We start from the raw sequence: 19,585 nt of genomic DNA, 5'->3' as shown, positions 1-19,585 counted from the left end.
AGAACAACTGAAGGCTACTACCTACAATTTCAAAAGTGAAATATTTTACTTCAATATTTAACAAGTTAGAAAATAGGAAATATACCTTAGAACTTGGTCCATCAACGGTCTTCTGGGTGGCTGTAACAGCATGAACTGTGGTCTGTTGGGATGAAATGTACTCCAAGTTAAAATATGTACAAAATGAGATGCTGAAGTCTTGCTAATACTAGAAGTATTAATAAATATTCAGTTTAAACAGCTATGCTTTAAAACATTAAGTTAAGAACTTGTGAACAAAAGTATGCAACTTTAGGTTGCCAAAATCTTGAAACTGTCACTTCAGCATGCATGTGAAATATAAACTAACTTGAGAATTTCTAGCAAAAGTTCACAGGAAACAATGAATTAATCTGCAAACACCACTTCTAAAAAAAGTTACATTCTCTTGTCAACTTAAGTAAATCCATACAGCTAACCCTGAGAACTTCCAAATCCCTCTATCTCCCACTAGTAAAACATTTGAAAATTTAAGATCAGTTTATGTCCAAACCAATGGTCTTGCATATACCTATCCAGATCCCAAAGCTTTTGAAAACCCTTTGATTCTACATGCAAGCTAAAATTTAAGAGTTTCTAAAACTTTAGTTGAGTCAACAAAACTTTTAATACCAAATTTAAATATTTTAAGACAGCACCAAATAATTCCTATACCCCCCCTCCCCCCCATTTGTCCTTCCTCAGCATTAATTTCTTAAATTTATATTTTGTGTATAGGAATAAAGGGGGGGGGCGAGTCTAAAGCATAGATGTAAAATTAACTTTGTAAAAAGCTGTGAACAGAAAATACAAAGTGAACATATGTGATCAAAATTGTATAGACGACTAATTGACATCACTTTCTCGACATTCTTCTGAAATTTATAGCAAAAAATATTTGTTTAGAAAACCAATTTAAGCAATACAAATACACAAAATATCTTAAATAATTTTACAATAGCCTGTTTTACAGTTTCAGACTGTTCCCAATGTTTTTTGTTTGCATTTCAAAACAATTTGATATAGCTAAACTAGAATAGTTTTCACCAAAAATGTTAAATATTTAAACATCTATGCAGTGATCACAGCTAAACAGCAGGACAGCTTGTTGGTTACCAAATACAACACACAAATGGAATATTTTGTATAAAACTATGATCAAAACAACAATAAAAAAAAGCAATTATTGTTAAAAAAATATATATAAAAAATTGTATTATACATATATAGTAGCACTAAAAACTTATTTTCATTAGAGGTAGAAGTACATTAAGAGAAACCTACCATAAGACCTTCAACAATACCAAAGTTATCATTGATGACCTTAGCAAGGGGAGCTAAACAGTTGGTGGTACAAGATGCATTACTGACGATTTCCATTGTAGGATCATACTTTTCGTGGTTCACACCCATGACAAACATGGGAGCATCAGCTGAAGGTGCAGAGATGATAACCTTCTTGGCCCCTCCCTCAATGTGTGGTTTTGCTTTCTCTAATGTTGTGAAAACTCCAGTTGATTCCACAACATATTCTGCACCAATTTTTCCCCATGGAATGGCACTAGGTTTCATCCTTATTTATAAACAAACAAAAAAAACACTAAGACATCACATTAAAAGCACTGGAAATTGTGATTAATGTTTTTCTATTTAATCCTAGTGACTACTGCAATGTAAAGGGAGAAGGGCTGAAGTTTGAGGGGTTAGCATATTAACTAAAATATGCTACACTGGGAAGATCCACCTTTGATTGACAAGTTCTAATGATATATTTCACTTTACACAGAAAAACCAAATCACTGAATCAGTTCATAATTCTGCTTTTGCTCAGTTAAGAGTATCAAGCTATGCAAGAGTATCAACATCTCAAAATGTTCATCCTAGTCAAAATGATGAAAAATAAGATTTGAATACTGTAAAGTTATGGAAACAGAAAAGTATAAAGGTAGTACTAAGGGAATATCCCCCCTTGAATCAGAGTTTACCAGAATACATTCATGGGTTGAAAGCTTATAGTGTGACTGGTTATCATCCAATCAAAAATTGCCACACCAGTAAAAGCACACGTTGTCATGATGTACAGCAGTCATGGGTACTCCACGAGAAAAAACTGCAACAAGACCATTTCAATAGAAACTGTATACAAGACTGAATAGGGTTTATGAAACTAACCATTAACACTAGAAGATCTTGAGGTAGGAAACAAAAGACTCCAAGTAATTTTAAGTATTTTGTGGAGTGTTCTGCACCAGACAACATGAGAATCAAGTACAGATATCACCAAAAGTCTCATTGTAAATACATGTCTGAATGTTTCCTTAGGAACAAAATGAGGGGGTTGCAATCCCAGGATCCCATATATCAAAAGGAATCCCTGAATTTTTGGAATTGTATTAACCCTTTCTTAACCACACTGCCATCTCTCCACATCAGACTTTTTCTTCTCAGTGGTGATATTTCAGCAAATTGCATAAAATCTTAAATTTCTAGATAATATCTAGTTTTAGATTGTAAAAATTCACACAATTTAGCATATCTTAGGTTGTGAACTTTCCAAAATTTTGTTGCAAGACAGTTTTAAAAACATTAAAAGTACTACATCTTTGAATTTCAGATTTTTTTTTAATCATTCATAAGAAAACTCCATTTTATACACTTAGTTTTAACTAGATTAATATTTAACAACATTTCTTTTGATGCTTTCTTTGGCCAATTACAATAGCAACTATTATTACTATAAAATACAGCAAAAAAATGACAGATTTATAATCTAAGTTAAACAATGAATGTAAAGTTTAATTACTTTAAAACAAAATGTAAGACTTAAAATCCCAGCTGGGATTTGAGCCATTGACATTCCACAATTTTGAAAAAATCTCAAATTTGGGAATTTTATTGTAAAGTTAAGAAATAAAATTCTCAAATTAGTGATATGGCAGAGAAAATAAAAAATAAAATATGCTCTTCATTTAGAAGGTTCTAGAAGTTAGGCTAATGAAATTTGAAAACTAAGATGGGAAAATGTTTTGTTTTTTATAATAATTAACATGAAAATCACCTTGCATTCGAGCAATTCAGAGTGAGTGCAAATAACTACAATAAATATTTTATTGAAAATACTTCGTAAAAATAATCTCATTCTCGGTAAACAAAATATTTGTAATCTTTAACAAAATCTTTTCTTTTTTCTATATATAAAGATACATTAAGAAAGCTCAGATCAAATACTGTTGCACTGTGTATCATTCTCCATATGAGCTATGCTCACTGGGTTCTGCCAAATCTCCATAGTTAATACATCCACACACATGCAAAAGAAATAGACAATGAAACTGTTGGTGAATCAACAGCTGAAAGCAATGTCCTGCAGTAACTAGTGCAAGACATCTTCTCATATCTAACGAGCTACCTTAAGAAGTAGCAAGTTAGATGTATGTTGCCAAGAATTATTTCAATGAGACAACAGCTGATCTTATTTGTGGGAAATTTTCAGACAATTGAAGAGCACTCAAGAAATGATGGGGTTTAGGCATTAATTACATCATTTATTTGTGACCATTATGGATATCTGAAAACACTTATAAAATCTGATTAAACGGGAAACTTGAAACCTATATAATTAAACAGCCTATCAAAGAACAGGAATGCATTTGAAAAGCTACAATACTTTGATGCATCAAGATATGACATGCAGGCAAATTAAAAATGGCTGTATACACAGAAACTGGGGCTAGAAAATATTAAGTCTAAGCAAGCTTCCAACTGGGACACCAAGTCAGTTGTAGCTGTTGCTTCTGGGGAGAGCTAGCTACTGACCTGACAATCAAGCAAGTCTTTATGCACAGTATCAAGATTAATGAAGGGCTGAGAAGATGATAGGGAATGAACAAAGCCCATCTTTTATCAGCTTTTCATCTCCACATTCACACAAAAATGTCAACATTACCAAACAACCTCACAAATGTATCTTAACACCAGTAAATACAAAGATGTACAGTTGCATGCAAATCAGATCACAAGAAGCATTTTCATTTTGGAAAAATTTAGTTCAGACCCATGTTTAAAGAACAGTTAATGGTCAAACAACTGATGCTACAATTAATGCAGATATGCCAAGCAAGTTGGACAAATAACTAAGCACCACGTTTAATAAAAATGTCTGAATTTTCTTTAAAGACAAATATGAACATTGATGACAGTTACAAATTGATAATGAGTTTATCCAACAATTGGTGACAACAGCAGAATATCTGGAGCCTAATATGCAAACATTGAGATTCTAGTATCTCTCCTGCTCTAACCAGTCCAATCTGCTTAAGAAACTAAATAATTTGCTGACTACTTAGAAGATGGCCCAAAGCCCTGACAACAGAGGGCCCACACAAAACAGATACATCCAGTATACTAGATGGTGGCTTACTTCTACATCAGTACACTTGGCAACATGAAGCAACACACTGGAACAGTAACTCAAAAAAAAAAGTTACCACTGCACAGATCACTGTCCCAATTCAGAAGGTGTTATGACATTGCAAATAATATAAGCCAATATTCTGCCCAAGTTGCTGTTGTAATTTTATTTTACTTTGTCAAATATGCTTATTTCTGCAGTATTTGGTTGTAGCAATTCAAATAGAGGAATGTTTCCTTAAAGACAACAAAATGTGCTCAAAACAGATTCAGCTTTTTGAAAAGAGCATACAAATTCAATATTAGGAATAAGAATAAATTTAAGAACCTAACAAACTGAACTTTGAAGCATAAACTTAATTATCACAGGATCAACTTTTTGCATTTACTGGACTTCCTGCTATACAAACATTTGAGATGGTTGTTCTTACATTAACTTGAGGTTAACTTACATCCAGATGAAGTTTAAATTGTCAAGAATGAACATCACTAATAGCATGGAGGAGTGTTGTTTGTTTTGTTTACACAGAAAAATTAAAAGTATTAAGAACTTACAGAAACCAAACTAAAAGTAATGATGGACTTTTGTTACTTTTATCTTTTTCAGCATTATACCCAAGTAAGTTATCCTTCAATCCAACATGCAAGTTTCAGAAAACTACTTACTCTTGAAAAACATGGATTTTCTGTCCACCAACAATCAGCATTCCTCCTTCAGCTCGGATTTCACCTTTGTAACGACCATGTGTAGAATCATACTTGAACATGTAAACCTATAAAAAGTAAAAAAATATTAGAATTTCAACAGTAGTTTAAAAATTTTGCTTCAAGTATCAGTACTTATGCTTTAGTTTTTTTTCCAGGACAAACTTATGCACAACACTGTAAATACACAATGTTAAAGTTCTAAATAATTATACTATAAATATTGAAATATAGTACTCCCAGATACTGTATGAAAATTAAAACAGATTTATCAGAATATAAAAAGCACTTCCATGGTTCTGAATACAACTTCATGGCAAAGGGCAAAATACCCTTCAAGGACAAATAGCAGAGGTGAAATTGGAAAGTGAAATCTTGAACCTTGAATAACTTAAAAGTTTATGAGCACATATGAAGCAAATTTATTCATGTACTAGTACAATCATTACAAAACAGTACGCTTAGATTATCATGAGAACAGCAGCAAAAACAAGAAGCCAAACTTACGTACTAAAATTTATGTACACTTGTTAGAAAAGTAAAATGAAAGTATTGGAAACTTATTAGGTTTGATAAGGTTAAGTAATGAAAATAATTCTCCAGTACGTATACTCATCAGTGGCTCGTGCATTGTCATTCAACATAGCTTGATCTTCATATTTGCCATGTGATTTACAGATTGTATTGCAGGATTAAATGTGGTTCAAAAAAGCAATAAAATATTAAAATTAAATAACAGATGCAAATTGTTAGGATAAATAGTTATATTACAATCTGTAGTCAGTATCTAGAAAATGAAAAGATAATTTAGATTTATATTGTTTTGTGGGTTTCAAAGTCGGTCAAATCAACCAAGTACGTAGTGTTAGGATAGAGAAAACAACAGTTTTACTGAAATAAAACTTTACATATTCATTTTTGTTTTAGAGGTGATGTGATTGAAAGATGAAAAGGTATTTTTAATCTTAACATGAAAATCATCCTGGACAAGTCAAAGTCACTCCAACTAGTAAAAATTAGAAATGTTTTTTATGTTACAAAGAAAAACTGAGTTTTCTAAAAGCTTGCCAAATTTTGTGAAAACATTACATTAAAAGTTATAGTGTATAAACTTAACCTTTTGGTTACAAAGTTGAAGTGACCTAAAACACTCGAATAGTCAAAAGCTATTGTTTTCTCATGCAAAATTACAAAACTTTTAATAACTTGGTTATAAAAAAATTGAGAACAAATGTTTCCTTCCAAACCTCCCTGCAACCACAAGTGACAAAGATGCAAGTAATGCTTAATTAAATGTGCCAAAATCACCATTTTTTTTCACTGCTGTTCACAGATTGCATTTGAGGTAGAACTTCTGTTTACAATATGTAACAAAATACAACTTGGCTTTCATTAACAGTACTCTACTGATACCACTTGACACTGGCCATATTAAAAACTAAATTCATTTGTAAATGGTAATTCTTAGTATTCACATGCAGACAAATTTGTTTATGAAAAATACGGACAAATTCAATGCTCGGAGTACCCAAGCTCCCAGTTAATAAGAAGCTGGATTTCTATACTTTGTAGGAAGGCAGATGTATCTTGGGTTTTGAGGTATCTGAAAAAGTAATACCTACAAAACAGTACAAATACCCAATCTACAAGACTTAACATCAATTTGCGGGCTACAAGAAAGCAAGTGCAGGTCTAAAATTTCATATCCATGACAACATTAGTGTTTACAGTCATAATCTGGAACTTAGTATTACTGGTTGTCATTCCTGTTACATTTCTTTAGTACAGATTTTTTCTTTACACTGCTTAGTTAAGAAGCAGATGATTTAAACATTCTACAATGTGTACAAGTGTGCCACATTTATAAATAATATTTTATTGTTAAGGTAAACATGTTTTGCTGCACTTTAACTTTTAAGAAATATCCAACTTGGTGAGTATCAAATTAAATTTACCAACATATCTATATGATATGCAAAAATAACCTTTTTGCTTGAAATAGGGTAGAATTCAGTATATTTAATAGAGAATAAAAGACATTTCAGCTAACTTGACTAATCATTCATACTGTACACAGGGTCTGGTAAAATAAATAGGCACCCTAATGAAACTTACCTTACAAAATTGGCTTCCATGGATTAGTTAACAATACTAAATTTTAGAGCTCCAACAGTCATTTTCACAACCATTAAGAGTTTTAGGTAACCATATTACAACTCGCTCATGTATTTACATGACCTTGTAACCATAGTGCTATACATACTATGACTGAAAGTATTTTATGCATCTGCAAAAAATTTGAAAAGCTTACAATAAACTTTGTGTTTTCTAGACAAAGAAGAAAAAAATCTGAATTTTTAAGTATTATTACTAAAATTGTAATTATATGGTGTCAGAGTGCTGACTGCTCCAAGTGAAAAACACTTCATCTGACTTTACATTTGTTCGTGTAATCCCTAAAGCCTCTTATGTAAAAATTTCTTTTTTCAGAAACTTTTTTTCTGTCATTTTCTATACCAAAACTATACAGGGATGGTTGATTTGACTGATCTTTTGACCCTCCCAAAAAATCTAAATTACCTTTTTTCTTTCTTTATTGTTTATTTTAAAAAACATATCTTGTAACAGTATACATATTATTTATACTTAATTTTATCAATTTTTTTTTCTTTTGGAGCCATGTTTCACTAATAATCCTGCCACACAAGTTTTAAGTCACTTGGCAAATGTGTGGCTCACGTTACCTATTCAAATTATGTAATGTACAGGCTACTTGCAAGTACACCTTTGTGAAGAAAAAAAAAATCTCTATTTTGCTTAGTCAAACCAAAGTTTCATTTGTATATGAAAAACAAGAAATGTAGTACTTAGCTGGGTCTTTTTTTGCTGTCGATTGTCAATAAAACTTACCCCTACCTTTATTTTTTCATCAACAGTTAATAGCAAAGAAAAAGAAACTCCTAGGTAAGTATATTATTTCTTGTTTTGCATGTGTATTTTATTTTAAAAGTAACTAAAATGTAAAAATTAGAAACTTTGAGTTAGATAAGGTAAAATAATTTTATGTGGTAGCCCATGCATAACTTAATTTAATAAGGTAACACAGAATTAGTTAGACATGATTCAAAGGGCAATAAAACAATAAAATCCAAGTAGAAACAGATGTATAGTGTTACAAGTTTAAAACTATCTAGAACAGAAATATGTAGTCTCATGTTACACTTTGTAATCTAGATACATTTCATTATGGTTATTACAAGGGTCAAATTGACCAACCTCATACAGTGAGAGTAGAAAAAAAAAACTTGAGATTTATTTATATTTTACAGATTAGGCAAGTAAAATCTGAGAATTTAACTGAAAAGTATTTCTAATCTTAACATCAAAATCACTTTGCACTTTGAGAAGTCAACATTTTGGCTCCATATATTCATGGAGAAATTTTTAGTGAAAATACTCCATTAAAAATCCTGATTTTTTGTCTACAAAACTTAATGTTTACCGAAGGTTTGCAAAGTTTTGTGAAGATACACAAAACCTTACAAGTTATAGTATGAAAACTATAAAGGTTAATTTGGAGGATCACAAACTTGGCCAATTCAGCCGACGATGTAGAGAGGGGGTTAACTTCTGCCAAACTTTAAGTTCTTACAATTAACTCTTAAAGAACACACTTTCATTTCGGCTTCTTAAAAGAATTTCACTTGCACTCTTCAAATAATGTTTACTGTAACTTTTGTATATGAAATCTAGTACATTTTGTTAACATTAATCTTGTGCATTTTTGCCAGAATTTTATATACCCGAGTATCAAAGTGAACACGTAGTTGTATCAGTCTACTCCAATTTATACATAAAGCACCTTTAGATAAAAATTTTACTTAAATAAGGAGAATTACAAACCATGTAATTAACATCAATAAAAGGATCATTAACAGCTACAACTTCAATTCCTTTGTCCAAACAAGAACGGAGAACTAGGCGGCCAATACGTCCAAATCTACAAAAACATAGGGGGGAAAAAAATTAGATAAACTTTGCAACTAAAGAATCAAAACAAGATTTGCAATAGATTTTAGTTCTATTTTATACTAAAAACCATGCATTTGTGTCAGTTTGAGATATAGGATTACCTTCATTAATTTACAAGTTATTTTAGCTTTGATTTACAGTTAGCTTATTTCAAAAGTTCTTAACTGAATTTATCAAATAATTCACATTCTTAATCCTTCCATGATCCAATAGGATAAAGTTATAAAGTATAGAGGTTATCCCTGATATACCTTATGTACTTTTACAGAATCTTAATCGCTAATGCAATAAACAATTTTCAGAAACATTCAGAAGTGTGAAAGTAAGTGAAATGGTCTTTACTAAGAATTGAAAGATACATTACCCAGCTTAGTCATTAATTGGTGTTAATAACCTGTCACAAAAGGGTTAAGCCCTTCATACATATGATTATTCTTTTCCAAAAAATAATGCTAAACTTTACCCATTGATGCCAACTTTTGCCATTGTGTTTTAGGAGGTAGACTTCAGAGGAAAGTTTAGTCCCTAAAAATCAAATAAAAAAAAGGGTGTTTAAATACACACACTCAAGTTGCCAAAAAGAATTAAAGTGAAAGAATACTAAAAGAAAATTTACCATTATAACATTACTAAATAGTTGTAATAACCTAAAATAGTAATAATTAGAAACTAGTTGATTATTTATGACAATCAATTATATTGATTAATTCTGCAGCTCCTTCTTTAAACTATCAAAAGAAAATTTTAAGTTGTTGGCCACAAAATAAATACAAGTGTTGTTTTCCCAAATGTTTTACTTTTCAGCAGTATTTACCATTAGGCATTGCTGAATTGCTATCTTTGTCTGTGATCTATAGCAAATAATGAGAAAATGTGAAAATATCTTACAGCCATAAAATATTTGAAATGTCTAGTTTTATTATTGTGGAGACTAAAAAAAAAGCTTAAGTACTGTTGAAGTAAATTTCACTTCAACCACAGCATAACACAAGAAACTTGCAAATAGTTTGAATTTATTATCTAGTACTAGCAAAATTTAACTTTCATTAAAAATTAGCCCATCTGGACAGAATCTGGTGAGTTAGCACTGTCATTGTTTCTTTAATATGGCCCCAGCATAATTTTAAAGTAATGAAATAGCAATAACCTTACAAACAAGTCAAATTTCCATTTAATTTATTTTACAATAGAAACAATGTTAGGTTAAAGAATTTAAGGTTAATTCAAGAGAAGTCATGAATAACTAACCTTGTATAATATATCCACATTGTATCAAATTAAGCCTTTATAATTCCAATATATGCACTGATATACACTGTAAAGGTTCAAGGTTATTTCCTTTAAACTTTAGATGACAATTCACCAAAGCCTTCATCATAACATCTAAACCACTTTAGGCTATATCTTCATTTAATGATAAAAACCATAGTTGTTGGCTTCTCTTTGCATATAGATGATTTATACATTAATAACAACTGAAATAATAATTAATATGTATTTGTTACTTTATAGATTTAATAGATATTTGTTGTTACTTTATTAACGATTTTACGCTTATACTGTGAGGTAAAAATGGCTGCTGCTATGATTTTGTCTGGTTTATGAGCTCGTTCCTGTCCTAATTTAGGATCTTTTTAATAAATTCTTTAAAATGTTAAAAAAGAGAAAGAAAGGGGGCCTGTGCTAGTTCTCGCCATTCCTGTTCAAGACTCGAAGCTTTTAAGTTAGTCTCATTACGTGCAATAATGTTGCTACTAGAGGGCTAGACATTTCTAGATTTTTCTGTCACGTGTTATAAATACATGCAGATATAGAGTTAAGTTAGTGAAAGAAAAAGTGAAGGTAAACTGTGCAAGTGTCATTTTAGCTATAACATACGAAATCTAAAGTATGTTTCGTAGTTTGTACTGCAACAGAGATGAAGAAGAATTTGTCCTGTCAAAGGATATTCTAAAGTAATTGAACCTGCCTATGTGGACTTTGACAAAAAGGAGAATTATTTAAAACTCTTGATACAAGTGTGGTAAACCAACAGTTATAGTGGTGATTTCTAAAGTGAAGTTTCACAGTTTGTATTGTAACCGAGATAGAAAAGAATAATTTGTCTTGTCAATTGCATTTTAAAGTAACTGAACCAGCCTGTGTGGACTTTTGACGTAAAAAAAATTATTTAAAGCTCTGGATACAACTGTGGTAACCCACAAGGTAATGCAAGTAAATTTATCATTGATTGTATTGTGATAACAGAGGAGAGAAGAAATAATTTTTCTAGTCAGTTGGGTTCTAAAGTAACAGAACCAGCCTGTATGTACTTTTATCTTTTAGTTTTGACAACAACAAAAAGTTAAAGCTCTAGATTCAACTGTGGTAAATAACAGCAACAAATTTTTTTACACAAGTTTGACTTGTTTTCAATATATATTATTTCAAAACAAGTGGATTGTGTGCTGTCTGTTTATTGTTGACATTTATCACCAACACATCACAGACACCTACTGTAAAGAATCCAGCCCCTATACAAAACCTGACATGGACCTTGGCTTCACAGTCATCATCTAAAATTGCCAAGTGTGGAAAATAATTGTGGTTTGCATTAACACACAACTTTTTTCAAGAAAAAACAAATAGATATGCACAACATTAAAATCATCAGTTACACTTGCCTTCTACATGGAGCAATACTGGGTTTATAGCAGTGTCAGTGCACCATGAACTATTTTACTGCTGTTTGTTTAAAATAATAATCTTTCAGAAATCTTATAAACAAAACTCCTTTTTTAGTAGCAAGGTATTTTGAATAGTTAAAAAAGTACTTTACTATCAGTAAAACTGTTCCTATGATACCAAGACCAAAGCACAAAGGTTACTGACAAGTGACAGTAAAGTGGTCTATCCCTTTACTTAATTACACTACTTTGTGAAAAGGAGTATAATTTATACACTTTTTAAATCAACTTATTACATATAACTTATAAACTGAAGTATGAAGCTAATAATTCTAAAGCTTAATATATTTCAAAGTTAAACTTTTAAAGCTCAATTTAAAAACCTTTTGCTTTACTGTCCTTATTCAGACACAGCCAGAAACGGTATTTTTAATTTAATGTTAGTAAATGCTCTTAGTCTTAGTTTCTTACTCAGTGTTATGACATTAACAATACAAGTCACTCTTTAGTTAATAATGTCTTTGTTGATGTTAATCTATGCGGCAAAAACCACATTTTGTTCAAATACACCAAAACAGTTTTTAAAACTGAAAACCGTTCTACGAGTACGGCTTACTTTAAATCTATATTTTCACTTTTAGAAATAGTTTAAACATTTTCGGGTTAAGTGACGATAAGTACATATTCCTGTAAATATAAGTAATGTAACGCCGAAAATTGATAACGTTAAAAACTCACATAAACTTATAAAGACCTCTATACAAATCCAACTCACCTTCACCAAGGTCAAACGCAACTTACGTAAGAGGAACAAAACTGCGCCAAAGCTTTTATACATAATACGATATCTCGTGGAATTGTGGGATATAATCTTCTCCCAGGGACCACCAAACGTATTCGTGAACACGTAGACCACTTAGACTACGTCAAGTTATTGCAGAAGCGCTGGGTTGAGACATCCTAAATCTTAAAAAAGATGTCGGTGTCTGGGTCTCCGTCTAATATTAAGCAACCGGCGGCCATTCCTAAATATATTCGATTCCTCTTCGGAGGAACGGCTGGGTATGCAGCATTTTATTATTTTATAAAGTTGTTGCATGTTTACACCAATTTTACTGGAATTGTTTAAAAACAACAATATCTTACGCAACATTAATTTCAGAATGATATTATAATTTATAGCTTTAATTTAAATTGTATACACGACTAACTTCTTAAATATATTAATTATTATATTATAATATATATGAATGGCATATAAATGATAATATATTTATATCATATGCTTTTATTTTTAGTACTAAGGAAAACCTTAAAAACAATTTGCATTTTCTTTATTTTTTCACCTAAAATATCCTATTCCATGCCTCTAAATTTTTATATTAAAATATTTTACTTACACAACCTATGCCTTAACTGCTTAAGACTTTAACTTAAGTCTTTCAAAATGTATTACTCATTTACCGGGTGAGCTGGTGCATCTGAAATATATGTACATAGTTTGTTAGTCGTAATAGTTGAATATGTCCTGTTATTTGTTCTTCAGTCCATATGTTAGGTTTTATTATGGTTTATAACGATTGCATTATTGAGAGCAAGAAAACAACATTTAAGGACAACAATAGTTGTTGTTCCATCCACTGAACTTAAAAAAATTCAGAGTCATCCCTTATCATTTAAATATTTATCAAGATTTCTTTTACATTTATTACATACACAACAACTGAAGCCAGCCCATTCCAAAGGTCAATGACTATTAGAAAAATAAAACTGTCTTAAAAGTTAACTGAAGGTGAACCTACCCTACCAAGATTTATATTTGTGCCCCTAGTCCTACCAGTTTCACAATTTAGTATGAAAAAAAGATGATGCATCAACACTATTGATTCCCTATTGAATAGGAAGAAGATGAACCAGCTAATGTATTTAAATTAGAACTAGTTTAACAGGTGAAAAAGGAACAACAAATGTTTGGAACTAAAATTATAAAAGTTAAATCTAACTCATCCTGTTTACCTTTTGAGAGGACATTCAACTTTTATATAGATTTGTAACTCCTGGAATAGATTGTCTCTTTTTACTCCCAGAAGAGGTGGGTCTTCAATAAATTGTGGTATTCAACCTTGAATTAATGTACAATTGATTATATAATAGTTGAACTTTTTTATTTCTTCAAGTTCAGGTTTTATACGTGAACATTTATTTTTCATTGTTTAACAAGTTCTAGACTTCACAGCCCACACAGCTACATTATTGAAAAAATAAGTTAATTAACTAATTGAGTTGTAGGTAGATTCACTTGTTTTTTATTATATTTCCAGCTTATATGTCTTGTATAACGAAATAATACATTTTTCCATGAAATGCAAAGGTTACAGTTAAATCAACAGAATTAAAAAATAAACATGAGAAGGGAAGTACTGTAGTCTACTTTAAATTTACTAAATTATTAGCATAATGATTTGTCAAGTTTTTTCTTTTAAAGTACTATACTTTCAAACCCATTCGTTTTTATTCTTTTTAGGCCATCATGAAGAACTTATTGTACTTGTTCTATAAGTTGTAAAGACAATTTTAAATTGTGCTGCAATCAATGTTCCCTTTAATTTTTTCAGTCCATGTGCGAAATGAATTTTTTCATGTGCATCAGTGTCAAGGCAATGTGCGGATGCGCTACCAGTTTTTCTTTTTTTGTTGTGTGTGTGTGTGGGGGGGGGGTATTTTTAGACCATCGATCCTATTGGATCATTATGCCGCTTTGCAATGCTACCAGTTGGTTATTTGTGCTTTAAGCCTATCAACTGCCAGGATCACTAAGGTCATCAATATGTTAAGACTCCTCACCATTACTGAGGATGTGCAGCTTAGAGGGAACACTGGCTGTGACTTGTATAGCTGATGTGATTATTGATTAAGATAAGTTTTATGTGCATCATGTATATTTATGTTGTGAGATGCTTACTTAAGAAACATTTTCAGTATTTTTTCAAGACTGCACATAATTGTTTATCACATAACATGTTTTTTTTCAAATATTCATACAGTATATTTAAAATAATAATACATAATTACCTTACACTCAGGATAATCTTCATAGAATTCTAATGTTGTTGAAATTATTCTGTGGAAAGTTGTTGAAGTTATTGCTTAGTCATGCATATAATAATGAGTTACATTTATATGAATTTGGAAATACATGTAAGTTGAATTGTGTATATGTATCTGTATGTAAAAATAAACTTTCGGCCTATTGTAGGATGGCAGCAACTTTATTTGTCCAACCACTTGACCTTATTAAGAACCGCATGCAATTAAGTGGTAAGTACTACATGCTTATTATTTTCAGGAATAACTAAATGCAATTTAATCACTGGATAACTCTTAGAACTAGCATAAGTATTTTTATTCATCTTGTACTGTTTCATGGAGATATGTTCCACAATGCATTCCATCCATATTTCTAAGTGTGTTTGGTGTTACCGCTACTGAATGATGCCTACAAGTAAAGAAAATGTCTTGGCACTAGTTAGGCTGTTGACCGATGTGTAGTGTATCATGATGGTAGATGCTACAATCATTCACACTTGTTATGTTACCAAAAATAAGTACTTTTTTTTAAGAGTTTATTCATAATGATATAATAATATACTTTTTTCTGTTTTGAAGTACAACCCAAAAGTGTTCATGAGACTATTAAATAACTTGTCAATGTTAATTTAAAAGTAAGCTCACCATTCCAAACATTCATACCAATCAGTTTTACAATTTTTAACCTGAAACTTTTAACTAATAGTTATTAATACTCTATTATATAGTTAACACTTCATTATTGGGCCATTCAGAACATGACACTACTGCAGGTTGGGAAGTTTAAAATTATTAGTTGTAAGAGGTTTTTATTTATGAAAAATTTCATGTTTTTGCTGTGGTCTTGTAACTCATCAAAGATTCTCTTGAAATAAAGTACACTTTGGTTTTATTCTATACTAATGGGCTTGTATACTTATGTATATACCATTGAGGATGAAAGATTAAAGTTCATTTGAGTTATATTTAGTAATGAACAAGTCATAAAGGTTGAATCATCAAAACTGGAACATGAATAATCACTCATATTTTTATACATTGCTATTATGTGTTACTTCTTAGGTAAAAAAACCAGGTGTTGAAACTGCATTTCTTAGTAAGTGCATATAAGCCAGTGGTCAGAAACTTGACTAATTTGATTGAGGAACAGTACTGTGTTACTTTGTGATATTCAAAACATAGGATGGTTGAGTGATATTTCATTATTCATTTTCAGGAGAAGGAGGCAAAGCCAGAGATCACAAAAGTAGTTTTCATGCAATTAGGTCAATAGTAAAACAAGAAGGTCTCTTTGGTCTCTATTCTGGGTAAGACTCCCCTTTTAGGGTTTTGAAATATAATTTTAGTTTACTTCAGTCTTTTCAAAATGCTCTTCAAGGTACTTAAGCTTACAGGAAACAGTTTTCAAAACAATATAATATTTAAGTATAGCTATCATACTTTCTATAACTTTGAACAAAAGACATTTAATATATATTTTTCTAATAAATTTCAAATTGTGTCTGATTTAGTCTTTTTCTCATTGTTTAATGTCTTCTCTTTGTCTAGTATCAATAATTTTTGTCCTTAAGAATATTGGGTTTTGAGACGAGGTTATATACCATTTTCATAGAATGTGTCTTCTACTTCTATCATAAATATTAAGTGTATATTTAATGATATCTTTTTAAAGCTGACGATGATAAAAACATTAATCTTCAGGTAGCAATATCCTGTTTGTAATATTTAGAAGTGATTAGTAGTAGTAGTATTCTCTGTCATGTAAACTCTTATGGAATAATATAGTACCTGAAATTGAGAATAATACAATTAAAACTATAAAATAGAATGTGATAGGGTAAATAATTGGTTAAAGTTCAGGGAAGTTGTGTAAATATTTAAAATATTCAAATACCCAAATGATCAATCTTGTATAATACACATTTAAAATTATATTTTAAAAAATGATCAAAGGTCGTAAAAGACATTTTACATATTTCAGTGTTGTTCATGTCATCCTCAGGAGTGTGAAAATCAAATGCCATACAACATATAATTATATAAAGCCATGGTCATGTGACTACTAGTTTACATATTTAAAAAAGATCATGCCACCTACTTACTTTCTGATTTTTAGCCCTTCATCCTTGTTTAACATTAAATTATTTTTTACTGTGTTTCATTATTTCTATGGCTTCTCTAATATATCTAGCCATCAATAGTTTGTTTTAAATTCAGGTAATGCTCCCCTAAACCTTTGTGATTGTCATGAAACTTTAATTCACATCTTAACAGATTATCTGCTGGACTTCTCCGACAAGCTTCCTATACCACAGTACGAATGGGAGTGTATTCTACTCTTTTTGAGAAAATCTCGTAAGTGTGTAATATTAGAAGAATATGCTTGTGAGTAAAATTATTCAATCTTTAAAAGATAAAATTCATTTATAAAAAATATATACATTTTTACAAATTCACAATAAAATTGATTAATTAAGATCTTATAGAATATATTGAATGAACCACCAGCTCTGAAGAAAGTTAATTAGGGTGTGTATGCAAATAAAAATAAGTTTTTGCAAGTCTATTATAATCAAAAATCTTTCATATCTTTTCTGTTGAATATTTACTAATCTATTTTTATTTCATACTTATTAAGCAAAAACCATTTTTATTACAATTTGTTATTATAATGTTATTGTGTTTTTTTGGAATAGAAATAGTTTTTTTTTCCCTACCTGTTCACTAGTAAAGATGGGAAACCACCAAATTTCTTTATGAAAGCAGGAATTGGAATGACGGCTGGGGCAGTTGGTGCATTTTTTGGGACACCTGCAGAAATTTCTTTAATTCGTATGACAGCAGATGGTCGGTAAGTTAGGGAGTTAAGTAACAAAAATGAAAATTTTAAAAAGTAGCATTTTTATGTTTTTTTCTTTCTCTGAATTTTAACATTTCTTACATTTGAATTAACATTACATTCCCAAATTATTATTATGTAAGAGTTTTTTACACAGTTAACCGTATTGAAACAATATACAAACATTGTTAGTAGGTTATGCAACTTTTGTGAAATTTATTCTACAAATGAAAGTAGTGGATGAAATTGTTTCAAAGTTGACAATAATTTTCTTTAAAGTATATAGTTTCAGAAAAATAAAACTTTTAATTTTGATTTTTTATACTATTTTAAATAAAAATTTGTTATTTAATATAGTTATTTGCACTTGGACTTTGAATAGTTTACCTGCAAGGTGATTTTCATGTTAAGTATAAAACTACTATTTTTCATCTTACATTTTTCACATTTCACTTGCATAATTTTTAGAGCATTCTAAACGAATATCAAGAGTTAATATTTTATTTTACATTTTCTTTGCCATATCACCAACTCTAGCTATTATCATTAATGTTCTGTGCACTGAAATGTTTAAAACTAAAAAAATAGAAATATGTACATACCTTTTAACTCTTCATTGAATAATCTTAGAATATTTTCTTTGCATAATATATGTAATTTCACATCTTTACCTTTTCACTTATAGTTTATTTTTAGGGTTCTGTTGTCCTTTGCTATTCTTTATCTTTGATTATTTATGTTGACACACATCAACAGGTGCCTGGGCAATATAACATTATAACTGGCAGAAATGGTTTAACCTCTGGCAAGATATATTTTTCACTCACCTTGTTAGGAAGAACTTGTTGAGTGTGGTGAAGCTTAGAATAATATTAAAAAATCATCTAACCTTTCAAATATTAATTTTAACCCTTCGTATGCAGCTTTTGTAAATCTCCCTACCACCCCATGTGCAAAGATTTGTGAATTTTTAAGGTTCATAAAATTAATTTTTTTTACATAAAATGAAGGACTATCATACATAGAGACAAGATATTAAAAAAAGATCAATTACTCACATTTCCTTGGCATTGACGGCATCTGAAAGATGCGCATATTGAATGGTCTGGTGCTAGGTTGGTGTTGAGTATATGCTAGAATAAATCAATTTAATAGCACTCCAGAAATAAACCTTGATAAAAACAGTGTTTAACACTATATATTAAGTTTTTTTGTCATGCCATGGCCCAAAAAGCATAGAGAATTGTCAGTAGAGCAGAGAGTTTGCATAAAAGCTTTACTTGATGCTGGTTGGACTCTCCGACAAATTGCTGCAGACTTGAAATGCTTCTCAAACAGTGTCAAGTACACCCTAGATCATGAGATTAAGACAGGTAAATTTGAAAATAGGAAAGGATACTGATGTTTTGTATCTTCCTTTATTCATGAGATAAATGACCATGTACCAATTGATAGAAAAGTGTGCAGATCTACAGTATCAAGAAGACTCAACAAGAATGGAATATTTGGTTGTGTAGCAGTTACAAAACCTTTATTTCAGTCTCCAACTATTGTCAAGAGACTGAAATTTGCTTAAAAAGTACAAAAACTGGACTGTTGATGATTGTAAAATGGATTTATGGACGGATGAGTCCAAGTTTAAAATATTTGGTTCAAAGCGTAGGTTGTACGTCTGGCAGAAGAAAGGTTAAAAATACTTACCATAATGCATAGCACCTACCATGAAGCATGGGGAGACAGTTTGATAGTTTGGGGATGTTTTTCTGCTGAGGCAACAGGAGATATTTGCACGATAGATGGAATAATGGACCAGCGCAAGTACCATCAG

General features: G+C 30.6%; 2 protein-coding genes across 3 annotated transcripts in view; one reads left to right on the top strand and one right to left on the bottom strand.

Annotated features, from left to right (window-relative positions):
* Nucleotides 1–12,670, bottom strand: part of LOC106464057 (glyceraldehyde-3-phosphate dehydrogenase 2) — an 18,522-nt gene extending 5,852 nt beyond the window's left edge. Inside the window, exons 1-6 of one of the 2 annotated variants that reach the window (XM_022391721.1) lie at nt 12,607–12,670; nt 9,629–9,690; nt 9,037–9,133; nt 5,095–5,201; nt 1,303–1,591; nt 22–142 (exon numbers count right to left, since the gene is read on the bottom strand). In XM_022391721.1, the coding sequence (XP_022247429.1) occupies nt 22–142; nt 1,303–1,591; nt 5,095–5,201; nt 9,037–9,133; nt 9,629–9,651 (637 nt within the window). In that variant the 5' untranslated portion in view covers nt 9,652–9,690; nt 12,607–12,670. The remainder of the gene's footprint in view (nt 1–21; nt 143–1,302; nt 1,592–5,094; nt 5,202–9,036; nt 9,134–9,628; nt 9,691–12,606) is intronic. The other variant, XM_013924166.2, reaches the window with a different exon arrangement.
* An 85-nt stretch (nt 12,671–12,755) lies between these two features.
* Nucleotides 12,756–19,585, top strand: part of LOC106464063 (mitochondrial 2-oxoglutarate/malate carrier protein-like) — a 20,922-nt gene continuing 14,092 nt past the window's right edge. Inside the window, exons 1-5 of the mRNA XM_013924174.2 lie at nt 12,756–12,893; nt 15,088–15,149; nt 16,135–16,225; nt 17,193–17,273; nt 17,647–17,769. Coding sequence (XP_013779628.1) covers nt 12,808–12,893; nt 15,088–15,149; nt 16,135–16,225; nt 17,193–17,273; nt 17,647–17,769 — 443 coding nt within the window. The 5' untranslated portion in view covers nt 12,756–12,807. The remainder of the gene's footprint in view (nt 12,894–15,087; nt 15,150–16,134; nt 16,226–17,192; nt 17,274–17,646; nt 17,770–19,585) is intronic.

Source organism: Limulus polyphemus, unplaced genomic scaffold (genome assembly GCF_000517525.1).
Source record: "Limulus polyphemus unplaced genomic scaffold, Limulus_polyphemus-2.1.2 Scaffold1551, whole genome shotgun sequence".
In the NCBI taxonomy this organism is placed as follows: Eukaryota; Metazoa; Arthropoda; class Merostomata; order Xiphosura; family Limulidae; genus Limulus; species Limulus polyphemus.
Note: the sequence above shows the minus strand (reverse complement) of the source record. Positions and strands in the feature narration are given on the sequence as shown.